The sequence below is a fragment of the Pleuronectes platessa genome, chromosome 16 (assembly GCF_947347685.1).
Source record: "Pleuronectes platessa chromosome 16, fPlePla1.1, whole genome shotgun sequence".
Lineage (NCBI taxonomy): Eukaryota > Metazoa > Chordata > Actinopteri > Pleuronectiformes > Pleuronectidae > Pleuronectes > Pleuronectes platessa.
In genome coordinates, this window is record NC_070641.1 from 5,158,905 (window position 1) to 5,184,861 (window position 25,957).

The 25,957-nt window shown below is 45.3% G+C and overlaps 2 protein-coding genes across 11 annotated transcripts in view; both read right to left on the reverse strand.

Moving 5' to 3' along the window:
- Positions 1 to 25,957, reverse strand: part of hoxb3a (homeobox B3a) — a 66,694-nt gene that overhangs the window by 28,812 nt on the left and 11,925 nt on the right. For 8 of the 10 annotated variants that reach the window (XM_053444470.1, XM_053444476.1, XM_053444472.1 and 5 more), the window contains one exon: positions 13,812 to 14,181. The exons of 1 other annotated variant lie outside the window; for it this stretch is intronic. The gene's annotated coding sequence lies outside the window, so the exon portion shown is untranslated. The remainder of the gene's footprint in view (positions 1 to 13,811; positions 14,182 to 25,957) is intronic. One more of the 10 variants, XM_053444477.1, reaches the window with a different exon arrangement.
- hoxb4a (homeobox B4a) lies at positions 16,123 to 20,567 on the reverse strand. The gene is made up of 2 exons (XM_053444488.1): positions 19,802 to 20,567; positions 16,123 to 18,221 (listed from the first exon to the last, which is right to left on the reverse strand). Exons 1-2 carry the CDS (start codon positions 20,271 to 20,273, stop codon positions 17,914 to 17,916), a joined length of 780 nt encoding a protein of 259 aa, XP_053300463.1. The 5' UTR covers positions 20,274 to 20,567; the 3' UTR covers positions 16,123 to 17,913.

Consider the following 25,957-nt stretch of genomic DNA (forward strand, 5'->3'; position numbering starts at 1 on the left):
CAGCGTCTCATGCGTCCACGCTGGTGTTCTTACTGTCCTTACTAGTGGCCGTGAGTCCTCATTGACCTGTGCCCGTTACAGACCGAGAGGTTTTAGATTCGTCCCTTCATGATTTGATTGATTATAGATTATGGAATATCTGTTTTACCCACCTCCTCTTCCCCACCTCTCCCTTGCGCTCTCTCCCCGCTCGGACCTCTTGGTTCGCTCTTTCGCCCCAGGACAGGCGAACTGACACCGTGAACTGTTTCTGAACCGGGCTGCTGACTGACAGCTAGACAGCTCACCAGGTCCTGCAGGGAGCTGGAGACGGGAGGCGAGGGGGGTGCAGGGTGTGGGTGGGGGGCAAGTTGGTTCTGGTTCGTGTTCCTGTCCGATTGGAGTAGGGTCTGGGGGCTGAAACAGGGGTTCAGGGGAGTTCAGCCTGACCTGCCCGTGCGTCCCGCCTGCGCCAGGGGGCCAGGTGTTGGTTATTACATGGCGTCAAACAGCGAGCGATCAGAGGAGAGGAAGATGAGGAAGGAGGTTTGAAGGGAGAGAGAGAGAGAGCGGGAAGAAAATTCCGCTTTGATTTGACCTGTGCACATCCAACATGAGGAAGTGTTTCTGCCGCTGTGCGAAGCTTGTTTACACATCCACTGGCGGAGCACAGCGGAGAGGCCCGCAGTCAGAACCACGGCCCGAACATTATTCACACGGTTGCCTAGCACGAAAACAAAATCAAACCAGCGAAATGTCACAATTATAAAGGCGATGAATGAAACAGCCGTATCTGATTTCAAGGCCTCCCCCATGATGGCCCAAAGCTTAAACACATACATATGTCACAAATGTGTTATTAATCCACACTCTGGTCTATGGGGCCTGCAAAACCCCAGGAAGGAAAATATTAGGGAAATAGATACTGCTGCTTCTGTTTTGTTACATTTAAACCACGCGGGCTGAAATGCTAAAACAGTGATATGCAGCGTGAGCGTATACAGGCCGGTTGTGGGGACATGTTGGACGGACTGGACATCTTTCCTTCTGTCCTGCCCGCAAACACTCGAGAGTTTTCCTCTGTGCATCTGTGGAAACGAAATAAATCTCAAAGAGACGCACATGACTTTCTCTCTCTCTCTCTCTCTCTCTCTCTCTCTCTCTCCTGTCTTTCTGCCTCTGTGTGTGTATTAGTGTTATCAGCCCACACATGCATACATGCCTTCACCGCCACACACACACACTGAGAGCTTTGGAGATAAAGCGAGGAACAGGAGGAGGAAAGAGAAAGATAGAAGTTCAATTATACCGAAGCGCTCGTTATTTGCACGTTATTTTCCGTGTGTCCCCGGGTTGATAAAAGAACAGAATGGGAGCGGGAGGACGCCCGGGCCTGGTCCCGTCCTCGTGGAAACATGTCCGGCTCAGCAGCTCGGTCTCTCCCTCTTTCTCCCTCGCTCTCTTTCTTATCGCTCCGGCGCATGCTGCAGCTCCGCGGCCGGTTGGAGGAGGCTGGGTGGGTGGGGGGGCAGTATACAGGAGACGGTTTCAGCCGCTAAATTGTTACGCGCCTTGAAACACTGACGATTATAAATTAGCACGAGGAGTCTTCCAGATTTATTCCCAAACGGATGATCGTCACCGCGCGAGGCGAGGAAGTGTCTGGTGCGTGGGGCACAAGCCGGGATATCTACAGCCTGTAAGAGATCAAAGCTATCCATGCTATAGATTCCATATTCAAAACTAATAATAATAATAATAATAACAACAATAATAATGATAATAATAATAATAATAACGCTAATGTAAGTAAAATATTTAAATGCTACAAAATTGTATATTATTATTATTGATAATAATAATCATTTGTTTTTCTAAAACATCCCCTTTTGAGTGGTTGATTTAAGCCCATGTTAACTCGTGCTGTTAACATTACTTTGCTCACACTTAAATCTTCAGCTTGTTAACGTCCAGCGGCTGTAGATTTATGAGGCCCAGCGGTTCTCTGATTTATGTCGGACTGCTTTCAAAGAATCACTGCTCCTTTCCTTAAAAGACACGGAGAATGTTTCTTTCCAGTGCTCCCGTGGAGAAGACACCGGGTGCGTCTTCAAGCGACAATTATATGTGCGAACCTAAAATGACAAGTTAACTCTGCAGCGTTTTTATGGGAATAGCTCAAGGCGGATCGGAGCGAAGAGCGCCACTTTTATGGATATCGAACTCATTTCCTGTGGCGCTATTTTCGCTTATGTCATTTCTATTAATTTGTAATAACGCTTCTGTCCTTCTTACATCGTATTTGCAGGAAATTAATGTGGTCAAGGTAAAAATACTAAAACATACATAAAAAATATAGCCAACGTATATTTCTTTCAATTAAGCTTTGCTTTCATTTTGATATAATTATAGCATAATGTAGAATTACATATTATGAATTACATTTTATTTGATAAATCGATATAATTTAAAGGTTAAGTTACAGTTAGTATTATATATTTGTTTTTCTTAAATATCTTAGTATTTTGTCCTAATTTTTGAGTGAGCGAGACAACATGGCTGCCGAAGCCGTGAGTGGGAAGACACGCTTTGTGTGAACATTTGTCTCTTCCAGACGCGTGGGTCTGCTCCGACCTTGTCTTTGACCACATGCAATAAAAGGATGTTTCATTCCCAGTGTATACAAACAGATTTGTGCTGTTTCAATGTGTAGCTACTTGATCTTGTTAAGGGTTTCCGCCCCAAAAGTAAAGAGATAGACCGCAGGGCTGCAGATGAATGCTCCTGCTGCACCAAGATTTAAAATAAGATTTCAAACAACAATAAATCTGAGCCAAAGACTCACTCGCTGGTTTTAACTGCGCAAGGCGCTCCATTTTAAACCAAAGAGCAGTTAAATTCACGAGGGTTTTAATACAGATTGGAGTAAAAGGCGCCATTATTCCTTTAATAGCCTCCACCGGAAGGTGGAAACCAGTCGCTTAGATGATTCTGCTCCTGTTCAGCAAAATGCTTCAGTCCAACAATAAAGGTGTAACAGCCTGTAGCGACACACACAAACAAAACTGCAACGTTTTCAGCTGCCTCATTTATACCACTGACGTCACAACGGGCTGACAATGCCTTCAGAGAGTTTTTCGGTGTAAACATTAATTTCAGTCTCGTGGTGCGTTCAAGTCTTTCAGGCTATCTGTGTTTTTCACATGTAACGACCGTGTTCTATGGTGAGGCTTCTGGTGCCGCAGCTCAGGCAGAGGGATTGAACCGTGTTAGGAGAAGCCGAGAGAGCTGTGGCTGCAGTGAGGCCTCACAGGGGCTCAGATCTCTCTCCTGCAGCTCGGATAGCAGCTATAATGGATGTCAGACGACGCAGTGATATCATTTCTCACCACCGTTTCAAACATTTGAACTATTTCTGCCGCGGTTTGATGTGGGACTATATCTCGCCAGACAAAACACACTTAACCGTGGACACATGCCCGGGATAAGATAAGATAAACCGGCTGCTGCCTCTGCTGGCGTGCAGTCCTCTCCCCTGATGTTGGGAACTTGCGGTTTGATTCATTTACCGACGTGCTTCCCTCTGAAACTTTTCTCCACGCTCACCTACTTGCCTTCACCGCGGCAGCATGGCGGCACCGCGTGGCTTCTGCAAATGCGCGCACGACGCTTCCATGACACCCACATCAGATATGAGGTGGAGATATGCGGCGAATTATATAAATATATATGAAAAAAGGGGAAGGAAGGAAATCTTGTCACCCCCCCCCCCCCCCTCCCCCTTCTCTCTCTCCCCGTCTCTTTCTGTCCACAGAAATGAGGCGGGATATTGCTCCTGACACGGCAGCGGACAGAGAGGAATACGCATTTCGAAAAGCGCTCCCCTCTTGCTGCTTCTGACATTATTATGGGATGAGAAGCCGCGGAGACGCTCTAATTTGGTTACACTAAGGTTTACACTGCTAGTGATGGCCGAATGGGGAGAGAGATGGGGGAGAGAGGGGGGAGGAGTGCAAGAGCCCAGCCTTGGAAATTTAATTGTATAGAGTTTCCCGATGCACATCCATCCATCTGCACAAGATACAGCCAAGTGTATTTTATTATTATTATTATTATTATTATTATTATTTTAATTATTATTATTGATGTTGTTATTAATGCAACATGTATTTCAATGTTTGTGTTTCGTATGTAGCCTATAAAATAAAACTATTTCTTGATGCGTTCACTGGCCACTGTCCTGCATTTTGCTTATATTACCACCAGGCTTTACACACACAAAAACGAGTCATCTACCATTATAGTGCGTTATTAGGTTAGCGGATGAAATTACGTTTACCCCAATGCACCATCCACCAGTCACCTCCACCACCCCACTGCTACTGGCAATGGTAAAGACAACATTTAAAAAAAAAAGCTAAACCTCAACCAAATTCACAACATTTCCCTGAGTGAGTTACTGCATTGGATTTCACATAGCAGGAGAATTGTACATTTACAGAATGCAACTAAATGTACATTCGTGGTTATAAATATCGAGGAGCAGGCGGCTAATCTCTGCGTCTCGCCACATTAAAAGAGAAGAAGAAGAAGAAGCTCTCATTCACGGTGAAGGATTTGAGCAAAAGCAGAGACACTTGAGTGCTGACATGAATAATGGCGCCCAGCTCAGATCCAGCAAACATTCAAAGAAAACACATTGGGGAAAAACGAGGAGGTATAAAAAATGAAGCCGAGCTGAAGTGTGCAGCCTGGTTTCTTCCATGAACTTAAATGGATCCCATATAAACAAGCCTGCTCGCTTCTAAAATTAGCAGCAGCAGATGAATCATTTCGTAGCAGAAAAACGTTTTTTTTGTGTGTGGTAAGCAACAGTCAGCTGGTAGTTTTGGTGACACGAATAAATAATGAATTCCACAGCCATTGCTTGGAATGTATTCTGCCAATGCACAAAGCTTAAAAAACAAACGGGGCCTGCATGAGCTCATATTGCTCATTGTGAAAGTCGTGGAGTCGAACCGGCATCGTTTAGCTCTGCAGGCTGCAGCTCCCTTGGCTGAGCTACTTGGACTCACTCACACCTCCTGGCTAGATAGATGAGATTTTCCTGACGGCGGGTCCCTGCTTTATGAGATTTCACGGCGGCCGAGGCGCGCCCGGAGTGCCAAATTTAAACAAATCTCCCGTTAATTGGTCGCCGCAGTAATTCAAGACCCGCAGCTACAGCCAGCTACTGTCACACCGAGGGAGGGGAAATAAGGAAACCCACCCCGAGTAATAATCAAGTGTAGATGGGAGAGTGTGTGAGGGAATGGAGGGAGAGAGGCGGAGAGGCGATGGAAACATAACCGGAGCTGAAAGAGGAGTAGAGCCGGGAGAGGAGTCTGTGCAGCAGAGTTCTCTTCCTCCTTCTCCTCCTGCTTCCTAGTTCCGGTGCATCATCGCTCCATCGACCGTCATTTTCCTCTCTCCCCACCGTCTCCCCACAGCACGGGGAAGCATGATTTATCGCGGGCACCACCATAAACAACAGCACTCCCTCACAAACACACAATGGCAGCCACGGCCGCACGCTGACACCCTGCCTCACTATAAATCAAGAGAAGTAGCTAGCTGGGGGGAAAGAAGAAGAGGAAGAAGAGGAGAGAGAGGGAGAGCGCGAGGGGGGAGGGTGAGGGATAGACAGAGCCAGATAGAGAGAGATGTGGAGGCAGACAGGAGGTGATGGGAGAAAGATGGAGAAGAATATCCAAGTGCTTCTTAAACTATAAACAGCCATCGGCTAACATTGCATTCCTCCATCTCTCTCTCTCTCTTCCCTCTCTCCCTCCCTCCCTCCTCTCCTCTCTCCCTCTGCTTTACACCGCTTCAACCTATAAACAATGGCTGGTGATGATGATGATGGGTGGGGGGTCATGTGTAAACAACACTAAACAGCAACATGCACGATGAGAAAACACGGCGGAAGATGGGTAGTTTTTTGGGGGGCTGCATATTTACCACGATGTTAAAATAGCCTATGAGTCAGTGAAGGGGGGATCGCGGCTGGCGAAGATGAGGAGGAAGACGCGTGGCTGTTTCCCCCCGTGCGGTCCCCTTCCTTCCTTCCTTCCTTCCTTCCGCAGTACTCACGGTGTCCACAGCGACCCGCAAGACGCGCGCCCGTCCAAATTTGTTTTATTGCAGCCTCCTTCTCTCTTTTCTCTTCCCCCTCTCTCTCTCTCTCTCTTCCTCTCTCTCTCTCTCTCTCTGTTGGCGTTTCTCAGTGACTCCTCTTCTCCCTCACTCTCTCTCTCCCCCCCTCTCCGCTGCTATAGGGGGGCTTGTATTCTTTTTTTTTTCTTTGAAAAGACAGTTGAGATTTCCACGTCAGACACACAGGCACACACACACACACACACACACTTACCAACACACACCCCGGAGGAGCACCTTGCCTCACCGTTATATTCCTGACGAATACATATCTATTCTTTAACCTCGGCATTAATAATTGATGAACCACGTGACGTGTCGGTCGGGGCGGGGGATTCGGGGTGAGGATGCTGGTGGGGGTGCTGGTGGTGGTGGTGGGGAGGGGGGGGGGGGTATCTGTGCGCCTCTTACTTCGTGGGAGTGGGAGGGCTGCGTGATGCAGGGGCTCTGTTTGAGTTTCAAAAATAAAAGGAAAGGACGATAAAACAATAAATATTAAGAAAGAACCTGTGTTCACCTTTCAGCTTCCTCCCTGGGAGCCACGTGCGTAATGTGCGTAAAGTAAACCAGGGTAGGTCTGTAATAGAGAGGGTGAGCGATAAAAGATGATTGTCACCAACTCGGTTCCCCCTTTCTTTAAAAAATGACTGCCCGCCTCAGACTCTTTCTTCGTTATTCCTCACTGTCACCTCTGCCTCAGCTCGCCGTTACTCGGCTTGAGAGAGGAGCTGGTGGAGGGGGGGGGGGGGGGGGGGGATTCCTGACACTGTCCCGTCTTATATTTCAACGGATCCGTTTCCAGCAAAGTAGGAAATGTTCGATTATCGCAGAGGAGTTGATTCCTCCCGCTCGGAATCATGTTCGGTGCGTCCCGGAGCTTAACTAAATATTTAACAGCCGCGTCGCGCACTCCAGAGCAAAACTGTGTCAGTGGAAATGAATCACGGCGGATTCTTTTGACAATTATAATTCATGTTCCGCGTCGAAATTGAAACACACCTAATCGGGCTCTTTACCAACATCTGTTTGATCACAGGGATCAAGAAATTATATTTGAACTGGACTAAATTTTTTCATTAATATATATATATTTTTTAAACCCTGGTGGGATATCTGCTGTGATATCCATCTAAACAGGATGAGTCTTTATAGAGGAGAGAGGTGGCAGACAGGTAGCACAGGAGAACAAAGCTGTTCCAAAAAGAGATGGCGAGAGTGACACAGATAGAAAGATATTAAAGAGGCACAAAGAATAAAAGAGAGAGACTGTGTGTGTGTATGTGTGTTTGTGTTAGTGTAGACCGACAGGGAAACACCGGAGAGACAGAACCACCCGTCGCGAGGCCGCGCGGGGCAGCAACAATAGAAGGTTCAGAAGCTGGAGCTGCAGAACAATGGAGCTGGAGAATCAAGTGCCGGCGCTGGATGTCTGTGCCGGGGCTCACCGAGCTCCTGAGCGGCCGACAAGGAACACTTCAAGGTCAAACAATGAAACAATGCAGTGCGAGAAGGGGGTTTAAAAAAAAAAAACCCTAACAACGGCACCTGCCTTCAGGTGTAGGAGCTGAAAATACCCGAGCTCCTCTGCGCATTAAGACCAAACCCACTCCCTTTTTATAAACCACACGGCCACTTTGAAACAACTGGGCCAGAGGAGCTGGTTCAGTTCACAGATGCAGCTTGGAGTAGGGATACAATTCCTTACATGACAAAGCAAAATTAAATAAATGTACAAATCAATAGGGAGGCAGTGTAAGTAGCCAGTTTAGTGGCAAGCTGACTTATTTTTTCACGTGCACTAAAAAAAACACAATCTCACAGGCTGAGTGGTTTAAAGTTGCATAGAAGGAAACACAGAGGCGGGTCCCCGAGATTTTACCCACAACAAGATTGAAATCAAACATTCGCGGTGGTGATGATGGCGCGCGTAATGACGGCCATAAATTATGGCAATCACGGTGTGAAACAGCAGCTACGACAAGTCGCAGCAGAGACCTGGGAACGGGCCGACAACAGCAATACCAAGCAGCAACGTAAACTTGGCATAGATATAAAATCATCCAGAAAGACGCACAGAGGCGTTTATCTATGTCTCAACAATGATTATACTACAACTATAATAATAAACATAATAATAATAATAACAATAATGATTATAATAATAATAAAAATTATGATAATAACAATTGTGATTTGTGATAGTCGACCACCGCCATTGTTATGTCTGAGAACAGAAAGGAATGTCTTTGTGACATGTTTATATATTTTAAAAACTGAGTATCTACTGATATTCCACACGTGACACTGTGTGTTATGTGTTAATTGATGGTTATTATCATTATTATTATTCTTACTTTTATCAGCTTGGTGCAGAATAACACTAACGTGCCAGTGCATGGGCCAGTTGAAGTGATGTGGGAGCTGTGTGCAATCTTGGGGGTCTCGTGGTCCATGATGGATTAAGACAAGGTAAATTCTTCCTCCTCGTTAATGATTAACTGGCCTTTCAATAAAAGGAGAGAAACGGAAAATGTCTCTTTGTTAAGATGTAGCATGGCCGTAAAATTAAAGTGTCCAAGGCGTGATTAAATGGTTACTTATTACATCATAAAACGGTATTATTCTCCTTATTATTATTATCATTATTTTTATTATTATGGTTGCTGTTGTTAAAGTTATTGACAGATGTGAGTAGAGCAGAGACAGAGATGGATTCACCCAGAACATCTCGACTCGTCCCTTGGATCGTAAATCTGCTTGAGACGGCAGCACGCGCACAACCGTTTTTTCAACAAAAGAAAAATAAATCTCTCTCTCTCTCTCTATATATATAATATATTATTTTCTGCGAGACGTGGGGGCTTTCCTTCGATATGGGGTTGCATCACAAACACCCCCTACTCCTCACAAGTAAATGTTAAGGACCAATCCAAAACAATACGCAGTAACATTTGCGTGATCGAACTATTTTTTCCCTTAAATGCACATGTGAGCATGGGCGCGCGGAGCAGCTGCTGATTCATTATTATATGAAAAAAAGCCTGGATCCATAATAGATATTGTGTGGACGCCGCCTGCCTGTACTTGGAGTGGGAGACAGAGCGCAGTTTAATAGGCTGCAGTGAGTGTGAGCGGCTGTCACACACGTCCCATCATTGATCCTGTCATATGTGACTTCTGAGCCCAGTAAAAACAGCCTGAGCATTGTTGGCCTTATAAAGGCTGAGGGAGAGCCCGCTGGGTTACAGTACTCATCCATTACACTCTGCGTGTTTATTACAGTTTTACGTTTCCACGCTGCTCTCTGGGCTGACTGATGTGCTGTGATTCACATTATGAACATGTGTTCTCACACAGTTTGACCAAATGCTTTTGTCATAACACTAATGGATGAGCACTTCTGGTTTACTGCTGATATAAACTGTACAATGAAATGACGTGTGGTGTTTTTTTATGCAGCATCCTAAAATAAATACTTCGCACCACATTTTTGCATTTGTAACAGCAATATAAACAAAGAGCCCAGAGTCCTACTTATGAGGAAATCTGCGTAACTAATGAGTAGAACGTTTCCTCACTATCTGAAGAGAATCTTGCATTTCCTGTTTTGTGCATTATTCATTTTTTATTTGTTGAAGGCTAATAATGAATATAAATTATCACTGGAGATTTAAAAAAAAGCCATGCTGCAAAACTAATTGTCTGCTAGCGACTGTTGTGATATTTAAAATATTTCATGCCGAGGCCTTCACCAAAATCACTCACAATAAACTTCGGATCAGAGAGGCTGAATCTGCCAAATCCCCTCTGCTGTCTACAGGATGTTATTATGGAGCCTGCGCGACTTTGTCATGGGGATATTGATAAGTAAAAGGTGGGGGGCGGCGGGGTTTGTTTAATACTGTGGTATCAATACGCGTTCAAGGGCCTAGTGCCCCGCCATTAGTCACAAAGGCCGCAGACGCGTATTTATCACTCACATCTAACGGATATGAGCGCTGCTGTAACAAACAAGGAGCAGGATCATCCCACTGTATGTGGCACCGCTTGTCTCCATTCACTGGCTGTGCGCAGCAGCATGCACCGACACCGCGCTGCAAACAGAGGCTTCACCCCGCGACGAGAGAGACTCAGAAAAAGACTCATGGACTGATTTATATTATTCATGAGTAATTGCAATGAAATGACTAATATTCAATCTGTTATAAGACTTCGTGGTGATTTCAATATGAAGCAATCTTTGTCGTGAGGTTGTGATGATTTGACGTAAAACAGAGAAGTGGAAATAATAATCGTAAAAGTATGCGTTGTCTTTATTTAAATTATTAAAATGAAAGCAGCAAATACAACTGATAGAAAGTGATTCATGATTGGGCTCAAGATCCTGTGCCGTCTTTTCTTCATCAAGTTATTTGCGGTTTGGTTCTTCAAAGTCTTCCGTGCTCGATCATATCTAAACCAGATCTTATGTATAAGTTATTATTTAAAATATTGTAGGAAACTACACAGACCCGCAGACACAGCATTGTACCACAACTGCCTAGTGGCTTACAACAACACGTTGTGTATGCGAGTGTGGCCGTTTGGTAACCATTATTTGGCTCTCTCTCTCTAATACTTAATACACGTCTCCTTTTAAATGGATCACAGACACACACACACACAAACACACACACATACACACACACACACACACACACACACACACACACACACACACACACACACACACACACACACACACACACACACACACAGTTGCAGTTGTAAAAAGCCTGGCAGCCATATATCTCTGGTGACGACCTCCTCCTGCAGCTCGCGCGCCTGCACCGTGACCTCCTCGGCTCCTCGCGCTCTCCAAAATAATAAATTTCTCGGCCAAAGCGGCTGCAACAAGCGCGAGGAGAGAAAGAATGAGAGAGAGAGGGAGAAAAAACACGCGGGCGATTTGTCTGGCAATTAGCAAACCACCGCAAGACTCCCAGACCAGAGAGAGAGAGAGGGGGGGGGGGGGGGGGGGGGTTGTTGTAACTTTTCTTGGGAAGTGTCTCTGTTATCTGAGACTTATGTGAACATTATAGTGCATGTTTATGTGCATCCCCTCACCTGTGTGTGTGTGTGTGTGTGTGTGTGTGTGTGTGTGTGTGTGTGTGTGTGTGTGTGTGTGTGTGTGTGTGTGTGTGTGTGTGTGTATGTTTGTGTGAAGCCAAGCAGCTTCCTGTGTAAATCCACTGTCGCCACACTGACAGCAAACTGTAAAGCCGAAAGCATCTTCTCTGTAAACTCCGGGCCGGAGTGGGAGCTGCCTCACATCTGCCTGCCTGCTGGACAGACCCACAGACCGCTCCACACTTTCACGCCACACTTGTTCAACTGCTAATCCCACTGAGACTACACACAAACTCTACCGTCGGCTGGGGAGAGGCGTCAGGACGAGTCATAAAGTTGCAGAAGATAAAAATTACAGCTCGAAAGGACATACAGGGGCAAGAGGCAGACTTGAGATCAGTGTGTGCCTTCACTAACTAACAGCTCAGTGGGCTTTTATGCAGCAGCAGAGCAGCAGGGGTTTTAATTTAACAAGCGTGTTTTTAATGAACCTGCATGAAGGCAGAAATTAGATTTGCCCCATTCAAGGTTTCAGGCTGAGAAACTTTGCAAACTACTGCAATGGATTTGTGCATAAATCAGGTAGGACTAAAGCTATAGACTCAGAGCGTTGGTTTGCCCCTCCCTTATTACTGCTGCTCTGCATCCTGTGGCACAACATGATGCACAAGACTGTACAGCAAAGAGCAGACTTAGGTGTGCAAAGCTGTCTGAAGAAGAAGCCAGTGCCTTGTGTGTATTAGGTCACGCTCATGTTGGTCCTCAGTAGAATACAAAACAGAAACAACAGGCGGAAGTGATCACACACTAACATTGACCACTAAACTATTCAAAACACCACAGAGCATCTTTAACCACATATTTGTGTACACGTTGCAGTTATTTGCTTACTTCAGTTGACTGTCCTCAAAGCCATCCTGAGAATGTGTGAGGACTTTGGAGTAAAAACACAAATACAATAAATAAAGATTAAATAAATAATCATATTAATAAGTAAGCCTCCATAACTACAATAAACTGCTGAACTAATGGAAAAAGTAGATCCAAAAGTCACCGGATGTCAGATTTGTTTATTTAAAACTACACAGCTCCTCATTCTGCAGGGGGGTGCTGGCTGGGAAACTTGCAGTTTCTCCAACAAGTCCTCCAACTTGAACGACCACATAGGTCATTTGTCTCCACCAGGAGTGGGGGTAGGACTGGTGTGGCGTGGAGGTCAGCCTCTGGCTTCAGAGCCAGTGGACCTCATCGGTCAGAAAAACCTGTCCCCTGGTTGAACCCTCCGCGGCCGCAGCTTGGCCATTCCGCTGATCCTGCATGACCATCGATTTCTGTCCCCCTCCTCCTCCACCTCCTCCCTCTCCTCCTTCCCTTCGATACGTGCCGCTTATATACCGGCCATTTGTTTCTCCTCCTTCTCCACGCATCGCATCACGCCCTGACCTGCCTTCTCCCCATGAGAGGCCGGAGCCCCTCCACCTTTCTTTTTTTTAATTCAGGGCAAATTGATTTCTGAAGGGGTCAAGCAGAAGTGAGTGCGCTTCCCGAGGCCGCTGCTGCTCGGCTCAGCAGATACAGGAGGCCTGAGCGCACATGGCGACCCGCGATCGTTCGCACTTCATTTGGAAAAGCCTTGCAGATCGTTTGTTTTCGTGGTAAATTGTTTTGGAGCACAACCGGGAGATTATCCATTAACCAGAGCTCCCCCAGTTCTTTTAATTTTTCTTTTTCAACCACTCCCCCTCCCTTTCGAATGGGTGCCATATTATTCATATCCCCACCTCGGTGTCTGTGCCTTGTTTGCACCTGGCCGACAAAACGCACACACATTCTCACATACATATATGGAACAGTAGCTCATTAAAAGCTATAGGTCGAAACCACAGCAACACTTTATGGCCACAGAAACACAGCCAAGACAAAATGCATAATGAGCTCCGGGTGAACCAGGAATAACTCACGTGGGCCACTCTGCCATATATTAGCTGGAGCATTTATAAATTTTCCTAGAAGCCTGTGTATATGACTGTATTACCTTGGTAGTGGAACCCTATCATATGCACCTAATAAATTCAAATACACCTTCAGCTGAATTTATTCCACCTGATTTTATAAACCCTGCGCGTAAAAAACGCATTGGGCACATGTTACGCACAACAGCAGATGCTCGAGAAGTGACAGGCCTCACGAGTGACAGACACAGAGGTGACACCGCCGAGGCAAAGGGTGGCGGAGAAACAGTTGCACAAACTTCGGAGAATTCAGAAAACAGCACCACAAAAGCCAGTCATCTGGGGCTGTATACACTCCACTCTCACACACCTTACAACACAAACACGCAGCTCCAGAATGAAAGCCCCCGCGGCCATAAATGCCCCCTTCGCCTGACCTCGCCAAATGCGCACAGGGGGCAATAAAACCATAAAAACTGGCTCGGTGCCGTTTGCCTGCGCTGCTCCTCTGTGCAGCAGGGCCAAACCGCCAGAGGCACAACAGTGAAGGCAAAATGAAAATCCCAGGCCTCTTACCTTGGACGTCACCACTTGGAGCGACCTCTGAGCCATCTTCCTTTTGCGCCGGGTGGGCTCTCCGACTGATTTCTTGGACTTTCTTTGGATGGATTTTCTTCTTTCCAATGAAAGAGGAAGGGGGGGGGGAGAAGAAAGTTTTTCTTTTCTTATGGTGGGATACTTGTGGGGTGTAAAAAGTAGCTGGCTGGTGCGTGGGGAGGGGAGGTGTGTGTGTGTACGAGTGTTTATGTGTATAAGGAAGGGGGAGGAGGAGGGGGGTATCTTCCAGAGTGTCTTCCAAGACGTCTTCTTTTTTTTCCACTCCTCCATGTGCGTCCCTCTGTTCGCTGCCCTGTGCGTCTCCTGGCAGAAGGGCTCTTGTGTGCGGCTGTCGGGTGACAATGGAGAAGGAGAAGAAGACGGAGAAGAAGTGTTAAAAGAAGAACAAGTGATTAATGATTTTTTCTCGTATAATTCTCGCATTTTTCTTGAGGTGTCGTCCCCTCTTGCCCTGTCCAGAAAATAATGGCTGTGAACTTTTCAAGGAGTGGGGTGGGGGGATCCTTACAAAAAAAAAACTGCTCCCATTCACATAAGCAGCAGAAGGCCCTGGGTGATAAAGGTGGCTGAAAATAAAAAAGAATTACAATTCTTTAGGGTGAATTTCATTTTACGGCGGTGTCACCCCGCACGCAAATCCATTTAGTTTTATACTGGGACTGCAAACGGCTCAGGGGCTTTACGGGATTATTGTGGAAGCACATGTGTGAGTGTGCATGTGTGGATATTTTGGGGAGTTTTTTTTTTTTTTAAGATGCACCAATATAAAGGACATTTGTTGTGTAGTGAAAATTACAGGATTCAGACACAAATATTATTTGAGGAGAGATGCACCGCCCGCGGGTATATGTGTATATGAGGGTGTGTGCGTGTCGGGATGCTCCTACCTGATCTTATTGTGTTCACTGTAAGGGAAATATGTTTGTGGCTACTTTACAGGAACTGGAAAAGCTTCAAATTGGAATACTAATAATAACAACAATTATTATTATTATTATTATTATTATAAATGCAGGTTCACGAGCCTTGTTTCCATAAGTAGCCTAAAGGCTTACGTATTTTGGTGCAGTGTTTGTGTGTGTGTGTGTGTATCTTTGTGTGTGCGCGAACATACAGTTTGATGTGAGGGCGGTTTTCTGCTGCAGGAGCCTTCTTTCATAAATAGGAAGAAAACAGATAAATGGGCAGGGGGAGTCTCTGTGGCAAGAAGCCCAGGGAGAAATCAACCAACAAGTAATAGGGAATCTTCTCTGGGCCGAGAAATACGAACGGACCAATTTGGGGGGCACGTTTTTTTTTGTTTAAAGTTCATCGAGAGGAATGCTATTTTCTCGCTCCCCCCACCTCTTGCTCTATATTTTTTCGATACCTGCTCTAAGAAAAGAAAATGAAAATTAATACGGGAGCCGCGCCTTACAAAAGAAGCCATTCGTCTTGTTGATTATCTATTTGGTTGTCAGGGTTTGAGCTATGGCGCCGGCCTGTTCCCTTTTTGTAATATATAAAAAAAATAAAACAGATATGCGCGCACGGCACTGGTCCACAAAACAACGATAAGGAGAATAAAAAAAACGTGAGCAAAAATTACACTCATTAAAGCGTTAAAAGACCACGAACTGAGGTGCTATTTAATTGTTTTTTTTTTCAAAACCAGAAGAGGGAAGGAAGGGGGGGGGGGGGGGGCATACTCTTTGTCGGGCCGGTGCACGCGAGCCCGAGCAGCCGTTAAATTAACGGGAGAACGGGAGTGAAACGGAGAGACGGCTCTGTGATTTAAAACGAGATTACAGGACGTAATGTACCAGGATCAGTGAGGGCCGGGACTGATTAATCATCGCTGGCTCCTAAATTTTTTCACGTCAGGTCTCTGTGCGTCTGTTGGCTTAAACCAACACTGAAATTAAATGGAATTATTTAATGTGTGTGCGCAGGTGGAGGAGTGTGTGTGGATATTTCACACACACACACACACACACACACACACACACACACACACGCACACGCACACACACACACACACACACACACACACACACACACACACACACACACACACACACACACACACACACACACAGACCATTCACTGTTAAACCTGAGAGGAGGAAGATGCTGTAGCTATAAAGCAAAATGGATGTTAATCTATTACAACATTTTTGAAACAAGAACAAAATCTAATGAAAATCTGATATAAAACCAAACATTTGAAGACGTTGAAGTGAAGGAATCGTACCGTGAGAGAAAAGGCGATAAAACAGGACAGATAATAACACTTTTCAGCCATTTATTTAAATTTCAATGGACTATTCACAAATAAGAAGGTAGACACTGAGTGGGCATAAGCAGAGGAAGGCGCAACTTACATTTCTGGGGAGGTAACACATGTTCAACAATACTATCATTAGTTATCATACACATCATCATCATCATCATTATCATCATCATTATCATCATCAATGAGGAAGAAACTGATCTTTGGAATGTAAAAAAATAACAAACTGAAAAATACAATTACGGAAGAAAAGTGGCCCAAGGAGGAGAGAAGAGAGAGGAAGAGGAGGAAGAGGAGAGGTGTGCGCGCATTTCATGTGCGGACACAACAAAGATGAGACAACGAGCAAAAAGTGGAAAAGGAAGAAGAAAAATAATCCACATCATTCGGACATGCAATCACAAGCTGCTCACTTTTCTCAATGTCTCTGGCTTGAACCGTTTCACTTAGAATTAAATAACTTTTCACATAGAAGAAATGAATAGCACTTTTTCTGTATTGCAGGTAGTGATAATAATTATTATAATAACTGATCACACAATTTAAAAAATATAAAAGCTCGAAAAGCGGTCACTTCATTCAACGAGTAAGAGAAATAAGATTACAAAATAATAATATTATCAATAATAATATATATATGTTTATATATATATATAAGTACAGCTGAGGTAATAGGTAGTACATTGTATAGTGCTGCGTTTATAGTGTGTTCTTGGGCTATTTGTACCAGGAATTTGGTTTGAACGTCAGTGTCCTTTGTTTAGGCTTCATGGACTCACCCTGTCAGTCTGTTTCCCTGTACACAACATGGACACAACGTGAACAATCAACGGACCACACAACTACACGCACGTCATCCTGACCGACTGCATTCAACATTTAACAACAAACACGCAATTCAAGAGGAACTACCAGTCCAATTTTAAAAAACCTCTAAGGCTAGTTTGTCCTGAACCGCAAACACAAAAACAGAAAAAAACTGTTATTATTTTTTAGCATGTATGTGTGTGTGTGTGTGTGTGTGTGTGTGTACGAATACTTAATACGAAACGAGAGTTCCATTTATTACACGTGCGTGTTTGAGTGCTTGAGTGGGGTGGGAAGGTGTGTGTTTGTATGTGTGTGAGATGGAGGTGGGGGGTGTAGACGCGAGGGGTAATGGGCAGAGCCGCGGTTCACCCCTTTGCTTTGTACCCGCAGAGTAAACATGACAAATGGGGCCCGAGTTTGGCATGATTAAAGATGAAAACGAGGATCCATCTTCACCAAAAAAAATGTCTCGGATAGAAAAAAGGACAGGAACCACACGCGCGCACACCCACACACACACCCACACACACAACCACACGCACACACACTGGAGCACGCTATAGTCAGCCTACTGTCTTATGCTCTCTCACAGAGAAGAGAGAGGGGGGTATAAAAAGACAGAGATATAAAAAGCAGAGAAAGAGACGCAGAGAGGGAAGAATGGCGGGGATGAAAGCAAAGAAGCGACCGCATCTTTCTTTTTCATTTCTGTCACTCTCCTTCCTCGCCACCTCGTTCATTTTGTTCATTTCTTTTTTTTTTCATGAGTGGGAAATCTCTCTCTCTCCATCCTCCCACGTCATGACAGTGTGTAACATCAGCCTTCCATCCTCCCCTCCCGCCAAAGTAAAAGGGTTAATCCGGTCCAAAGTGCAGGTTCCGGGGGTTACAAGCGTGGCTGCCGGTTTGACGTTCGGTTTGGGAATCGGGTATAGGAAAACGGACGACACACGTGAGACAAAGAGCAAACACGCCGGGCTATAGAGGTCCGGCGGAGCGGTTCTGGGAGCCGGTTAGGGCCTGGGAGTTTGTGTTGCTGCTGCTGTTTGTCCCGGAGCGGACCTTAGTGTTGGGCAGCTTGTGGTCCTTCTTCCATTTCATCCTCCGGTTCTGGAACCAGATCTTGATCTGCCGCTCTGACAGGCAAAGCGTGTGCGCGATCTCCACCCTGCGCCTGCGCGTCAGATACCGGTTGTAGTGAAACTCCTTCTCGAGCTCCAGGACCTGCTGGCGGGTGTAGGCCGTCCGAGACCGCTTCGCATCAGCCCCTGTGTAGTTTGGATTCACTGTGGGAATAAACAAGGCAAATGGTCATCACTTCATCAGCGACTTAAAAATAAATACACAACCGTCTCCAAAATTATAATATGCAATAAATACATTACAGGTCAATATCATTTTGGTACATTTGAATTAGACTAGCTACATGTGTAGTAAGCGCAGCTACTGGTAAGGCTAATGTGAACGTGAACATACTGAAAACAGTACATGAAAACACAGGCAGAGAAAATAATTTTGCATTGTGAACGTCCAACGAAGATAAATAAAGGCATAGCAGCCGTGACCGGACCTCTGCGGACGGTCACGTTTGCAGGACCCTGCAGTGATTGTTTTCTCAACAGAGCCTTTATTGTTCATGTGCCTTTAGCTCTGTTCCAGCTGAACGCCACGCTCTGTTGTCGAAGCCCTGCTCTTCGCACTGAACACGTTATGTTGTCAGATGGTGTGAATCCTGCGAGCACAGCCAGCCTGACGCCGGGCTACAGAATGTGATTTGAGAGCAAATCGAGGCCACGGCTGCGTGCACAAATAAAAACACAAAACAACAAAACGACGAATGTTCCGACACGTCAGCGCGCAGACTACACCGGATAATGGGAACGCGTGAAAAGAGGCAGCAGCAGCGACGAGCCGAGCGCTTTCGCCTTTTTTTATTTTCAGTTTTACGCACGGATGCCACGGACAGTGATGGTAGCGTTTGTCTGTCTTGTGTAAACTGCTCGTTGAGAATAAAGATGGTGGGGGTTTGGAGGGAGGGGGGGTGCAGCAGCAGCAGCAGCTACACACAAGGGCATTAGGCGGTGATGATTCAACACAAATGCTGATAGTACAACAGGACAGTACGAGTCCGACATGCTGCAGCGGTGTGTCAAAAAAAATGGCAGCTAGAGTACATGGAGTGAAAAACAAATAATGCATAAGATAGTTTTCTTACCGAGTAAACAGGTGGAGCGAACGCATTACGGTGACTTTGCAAAAGAGGCATTTTGTCGTCGCGCGAACCTGAGCTGCGATTATCCCGGTGCACAAAAGGCAGCGAGTCTATTAGAACATTACAGAGAAGCCATAAGAGACTGGAGCTATTCGCTGCTACATCGGTGTTTTACGGCCGGCTCCATAAACATGAATATTTCAGCTGCCATAAAACTTTCCCTCCCCTGGAACAACGAGTGGGGACGGAAGGCTCGACAGAGTAAAGTACACCGTTTATACAACCCGACCACTTAAAATCAAATTACCAAAGCATAAAATCTAACTTATGGGCTCGCTCTGAGTTGTCATAAGGCGAGGTATTAGAGCAGACGAGCCTGAGATCGGACTTCAAAAGGCACCTCAGCGCAGAGGTGTAATAAAAATTTATGGAGGGTGTAATTATATTGGCCCTGCAAACAGACGATCGTAAATCTTGACCCAAGGGCTACCCTTCTACTTCTAACAGAAAACAGGGAGGGGAAGCCATAGATTTTGACGGTGGACACCTAGCTGACTGCACGGGTTTCTACCGCAGGCACAAAGGCGCAACGAGGGAGAGAGAGAGAGAGAGAGAGAGGGGGGAGAGGGAAAGAAGTTTGCATGCAGCACTTACGGATGTTTACATGGACTTTCTTCATCCATGGGTAGACAACGGGGTCCTTGCGATTGCTCGCGGGGGAAGAAGCGCCCTGGCTGTGGGGCGTTTGGCCGCACGACGGAGGCGGAGGCGGGCTGGGTGTCACCGAATCGCAGCGGTGACTTTGCTCCGGGACGGGACTGGTCTGCAGCCCGGCCGGGGGGAGGACGTGACCCCGCGGGGACATCACCACCGAGGCGGGCTGCCCCGCGCGCAGGCACGGCGTGTAGGGCGGCTCGCCTCGGTGCGGGTGGGGATTCTGGGGGTGTGCGGGGTGCTGATGGTGGTTGTAGACGGAGTCCGCCTGGAAAGCGGCAGGCTCCTGCCTCTGAGAGCTGTAATAGTCCGGAGAGTGGTTGGGCAGATAGTCGCTCTGTGAGTACTCCTCGCACGGTGGGAACTTCGGGTCCACATAGTTGGAGTTGATCAAATAGGAGCTCATGGCCATTAATTTGAGTCTTTTTGTGGAATTGCACCTACTCGGAAAATATATAACTAAAATTTATATCTCATCCCTTTACTCTTCGGTTATTCCTGTTCCGATGAACCCTCCTACTTTTCTGTCAAGTGAACAAAGTTAAGAAGCCACGTGACGGCGGCCGGCCAATGGCGATCCTCCAAGACAAACCCCGGATAAGGAAATGGGATTAAGCATACACAGAGCCCCCGCACGCGCATTATCATATGGCCTCAGTTTGTTGGTATTCAGTCTTACAATAACCCCCCCCCCCCCCCCCCCTCCTCCCCCTCCTTTCCCCACGTCTCTATCCATACGCACTGTTCTCCATTTAGAGCCTATTTCTGCGCCACATGTCGGACACGCATGCCGTCCGGAGCAGCCAGAGAATCACAACAATAACAAAGCACTGGAAGGAAGAGAAAAAAACTTCTGCAGCCGAGGCCGCGCACGGACAAATGCTGCAGGCTGCAGGAGCGACCGAGACGGCTGCGGTACCGAGTCCTCCCTCTCCCTCCTACCAGGTTCCTGGCTGCAACTTCAAATACAACACATTGAAAAAAACTGGGAAAGAAAACGGCAGAGAGAAAGCACCGGGGGGGGGGGGGGGGGGGTAGTGGCGCCTGCACCACCTCCTCTGTATATATTGGGTGTGTGTCGGGACGATGTGGCCAAAGTTTTCTTTTTTTTTTCCTTCTCGCTTTCGCCCTGCTCCTTCTTTTCTTTTCTTTTTTTTTAAAATCGCTAATAACGAGGAGTGGGAGAGTGGCCTGACTCGGGCGCCACCCAGCAGCAGCAGCACCGTGTCAGAGATAAATCTGGCTTGTTTAGGATCGATAGAAAATTCATCAACTAATTCAGGTTACACGGCCTCCTAAATCACGAGCAGACCTTCGCATTAACAATGAGGGTCCAGCACCGGTTCCCACTTTGGTTTTAAGCTCCAACAGGCGCCGAATCTGCATTTAACTCACCGTGCATAGTAATCCAGCCTCAGCCTTTTAGCCTGGCATGAATACAGTCGTAACCCCCCTCCACATCCAGATTTCGATATTAACCACACCGGCATGGCAGGTCCCTGTGCGCCGACTGTGCGTGTTTTGCCCTTGAGCTGCATAACTGAACACATACAGCCTCTTTGTTTTGTTCTTCTTCCTCCTGGAGAGAATTCATGTCCCCAGCACCTCCACATTTCAAGTCCTAACACACCTGACACGCTCTCGCTGTCTGCTCGTCACTTTCCTATTGTTGTGAAAGACGCGAGTAGCACCTGGGGCGCACAGACCACATCACAATATTCATTCTTAGCCAACGAGTTTTATGATAAAACCCATTTTATACCGTTAAATCTGCGTCCAACAGCATCGAGAGAAAACTCAAGGACAACAACGTGCGTGTACATCACTGTGGAAACACGCAACACTGCGGTGAATGGAACAGGAGGAATGTTTTCCCAATCAGGAGGCAGCTTCTGTGCGCCTTCTGCAGTCTTATCACTGTAGGACCATGGGACACACAGGCAAGATGATAGAGATATCCAAGTCCTTTGTTTCGAGAAAATTGACCGTCTCTAAATCGACCCCACCTCCTCCCCCCCAAAACCACCACCCCTCGTCGTTTTCAGCAGGCAGACCGCATCATTTTTCAAAAGGCCTCCCAGTACAGAAAAAAAAATACAATTAAATTAAAAGAAGAAAAAAAAGCTCCATCCTGTTCAACCTGGAGTTGGCTTTTAAAAGTATGAGGTTTAAACGAAGGCACTCAAGAGGAGAGCAGACATTATCAATCGAAAATATTTAATACATTCCTGAAAAAAATCCAATGGAATAAATCTGTGTTTACTGTGTCCAAAAAATAAATACACATAAGAGGATGAGACACGTTTTTTTCTTCATTCTTATTTTGCCCTTTTACTGCACTACTAACGAATACAAACGGCGCAGGTTTTAAATGCGTCACAGCGGAGTAACAGGAGCTGCAGGCCTCCCTCGGCTCCCTCTGCTCCTTCTGCTCCTTGCGTCCTGATCCATCGCCGCCGCCGGGTATAAATCCACTATATACTCCCCTAGAAGCGAATTTGTGATTGTTTTAATGATTTGTACACAAATCCGGATCTACAGGGTAGATATAGAAGACAGAGGCTCTCTGGAGGCACAAGCTGAGCGCGTCAATATGCACCTGAATTGATTTCATAAAGTCACTGTCGCGGCCCCAGCGGAATATTTCTCCTCCGTTTGTACTGTCTGCTCAGCACTGAAGGAAAGCTGGGAAATGAACGCACAGTTCGATGCCCCAACGCTTCCTGTGTAGGTCCAGGAAAATAATTAAAAAGCTAACAAATAAAACATAAAATCCAAGAGAGGTGGCCAGGTGCAAGTGGGTCCCAAGCTGCAAAACAGGCCCTTTAAATTATTTCCCTTATCTAGTATTAAATACAGAGAAATCCTTTACGACTGTTGGAAATAAACAGACATCTATATATCAAACAGTGTCATTTGCATTGTGTAAAATGTGTACTGCTGGGATTATTTTAAACATCAGGCCTGTTTTTTATCCAAAACATTCGTACAGTTTCCATCCACGGTTTGATTAAAGCAACATGTAATTATTTGAAAATGAATTCCTTAAAATAAAAAATAAAAAAGCTCTAGTCTCGGCCTGTTCCTAAAGGGTGGCCATGAAAGAAAAGACGGATGACTTGGCACGGACACACACACTGTCCCATCGCAAACACTTCTGACTGATGTCCCTGAAGAATGGATGGAGCAATAACGAAATGAATCCACGTCCCTTCAGTTTGGCAAATGCACTGAACTTTTTTAACTCCATTAAAAGCTCCTAGTCTTTTTTTCTTTCTTTCTTTCTTTCTTTCTTTTTCAATAAATAAATCATGAACATCACAACACACATGGTGTCCAGTTAAAAACAGGGGTTGTCGTGTATTTAGCCCCGGACTGGTTTGTGTGATTCATATATAACATCTAAGGGTGGATTTTGAAGCTTTTTTTCCACGGAAAATGTTTTTGATATTTCCAGTGTCACTTCTCTCTGCTCCTGTGCCGCTCCAACATTGATTTTGTGACACCGACACTCCCTCGCTGCTGCGGGCTACATTGCCGTTCTCCGTTTCCTACAAAAGTTGCCCATACATCACCACGAGGGACCAGAAGAGCAGAGAGAGGAGGAGAGTCACTGTCACCCTGGAAATAATCCTGCGTTAATCCACGGTTTAGATGGAGCATCATTTTTATTTGATTTCTCCTATATTTTTTGTTGCGTTTAGTTGGAATACAATCCAGCAGAGCCTTAATTCTATTCTATTCTATTCTATTCTATTGTGCAGGTGTGGGTGTACCTGTGTCACCTTGACCTCCCACTCGGCCTCGGGTCAGCTATCTCAGGTATCCATCAAGGTGTGTGCGGTCTGACTGCGGCACTTCCCTTCTCTCTGTCAAGTTTGTCAGCAGCAGCCATTCATTTGAACGAGGGCCCAGAGTTTCCGGCTGCAGTTAGTGTTTACCCAAGATATAGAAGATAAGGAGGCAGTCTTCTTAAAAAAAGTATTATGTGGTCAAAGAAGATTCTTAAAATGTGCATCAACAACGTGCAGATAAATAAGTACGTCTATATTGTGGTGTTTACAAGTCTTAATAAATCATGAACCTGAAATGGGGGTTCATGTTGTGACGCCAGACAGACACTGGTGTAAATAATGTGCTGTAACATTTACATGTAACACCATCTGAAGACAGATGACCAAACATCCGGATACAGTGAGAGGAAAAGGTCAGCGCCTCTGGATTTACACATGTGACTTTTACTGCGGGTCGTTTCCGTCAAACGCAGATGGAAATGTTGTTTTGTTTGTTTGTATGTTTGTTTAGAGACGAGGGTGCCAAATCAACGCAATAAAAAAAAAGAGCAGCGGAAGAGAAGCAGGGATGAGTAAACAACTTGTTTCCCCTTTAACCATGTTGTTGCATTCGCGGCAAATACTCATTTGTTGTTGGCAAAGAGTATTGCCAACAACTCGTGCTCGCTGGTTCTGTTTTCACCACAAACTGGGATTAAACTGTGCTGAAGTGGATTCGTTTTACCGAGTGTCAAAGTAAGAGCTCACGTTTCCACAGCCGAGCGTTCTTTCACTGCGGCGGGCTCATTGTCTAAGAAGTTGAAAATAATTCAAGGTCGAAATATATACAATTTTCAGCTCTGCGTAAAGTAATAGTCGAATTAAATTTAGCCTATATTTTTCTGCTCAATATTCTGTTTCAAAATGGCTATCTGAAAAATTCCAGTAAAATGCCAGAGTTTTTTTTATTTACCAAACAGCAGGCCTGAGCTGGTATAAAGGCACAGTCAGAAAATGCAACTGAACATATTGAAGGGTTAAACGGCCTCATTATTTGCAGCGACCGGACTTGTCAATGCTCTGAGATATTACCGAGGTGAAAAGGCTGCGGGGACAACGACGGAGAAGAGAAATGCAGTTTAGCTCCTTTGTGCAGTTTGAAAAATAAATCGAGGTCCGGTCCCCTGGTTATTGTCATGCAAAGTAACGGACAGGGATAAAAATGAAGTGGCGCAGAGGCCTGTTCCTCCGTGTGGTGACTATTAATCTGAAGGTGCTGCTTTCTTTCTGGAAGTCTTTGTGTGAGTGAAACCAAATGAATTTAGCGAAGCAGCAGACGGACGGGCAGCGTGTGAGCGTATACTGCGGAATGGAAACAGCAAATACACGAGTCATCTAAACAAGACTAATGCAAGAGGTGCTCAGATAATATATAATATAATATTCTGCTGCGATAGGACTGTGTTCAGTTATTAAGCGCTAAACCGTTCATATCGAAACTGAAACAGAATCTGAGAAGAGAAGAAACTAAAGCAATTAAAATAAATTAACTAAAACGTGCCTGCAGCCTAAATAAATTATATACATAACATATATATTCAACCACTTAAAATAAATTTACTAAAAAATCCCTGCAGCCTTAATAATGTTATATATAACATATATATTCAACCATTAAAATGAATTAACTAAAAGGTCCTTGCTGCCTAAATAAAGTATATATATAATATTTATTTATTTATACTTTACTACGGGCATTTAAACGCATTGAATATGGTCCAATTCAATAAATTCGATGGCCTGTGTGTGTTTGTGTGTTTGGTTGTGTGTGTGATCGATAAAATAAAATTGTAATCATGAACGTGTAGGCTTAAGAACAAATAAAAAAACATGTGAGTATCATGTCTTCATATCTGCATATGATATGATAAGGAGCAGTGACAATAACAGGAAACAAATGTTCCCTGCAGAATGGGAATTTATTTTTCCCACAGCAGGTTTATAATCAAACAAGCAGCACATTAGAAATCAGCAAAGGTAAATAAACCACACGCTCATATAGTGTAAGCTGGCAGCATGATGCACCATGTGCTGGTGTATAGGCTCCACCAACAGCAGAGAACCACACATCTGGATGCAGACAACGCTGCTGAGTCAGAACCCTTTCTAACATTTTAACTCCAAGAAGCCAACAATGAATCCATCCCACTGGAGCATAACCTATTACTTCTCTTATAATTTTTTTAAACCGACACATAAAACCAACAGGCAGGTTCTAAGGGGAACAAACCAACGTTAATGACACAAGTATCTGCTCTTCTGA

Coding starts and splice junctions, on each gene's coding strand:
- hoxb4a (XM_053444488.1), bottom strand. CDS start 20,273: ATGGCCATGAGCTCCTATTTGATCAACTCCAACTATGTGGACCCGAAG. Junction 18,222..19,801: donor GAAAGTCCATGTAAACATCC/GTAAGTGCTGCA, acceptor TTATTCCCACAG/TGAATCCAAACTACACAGGG.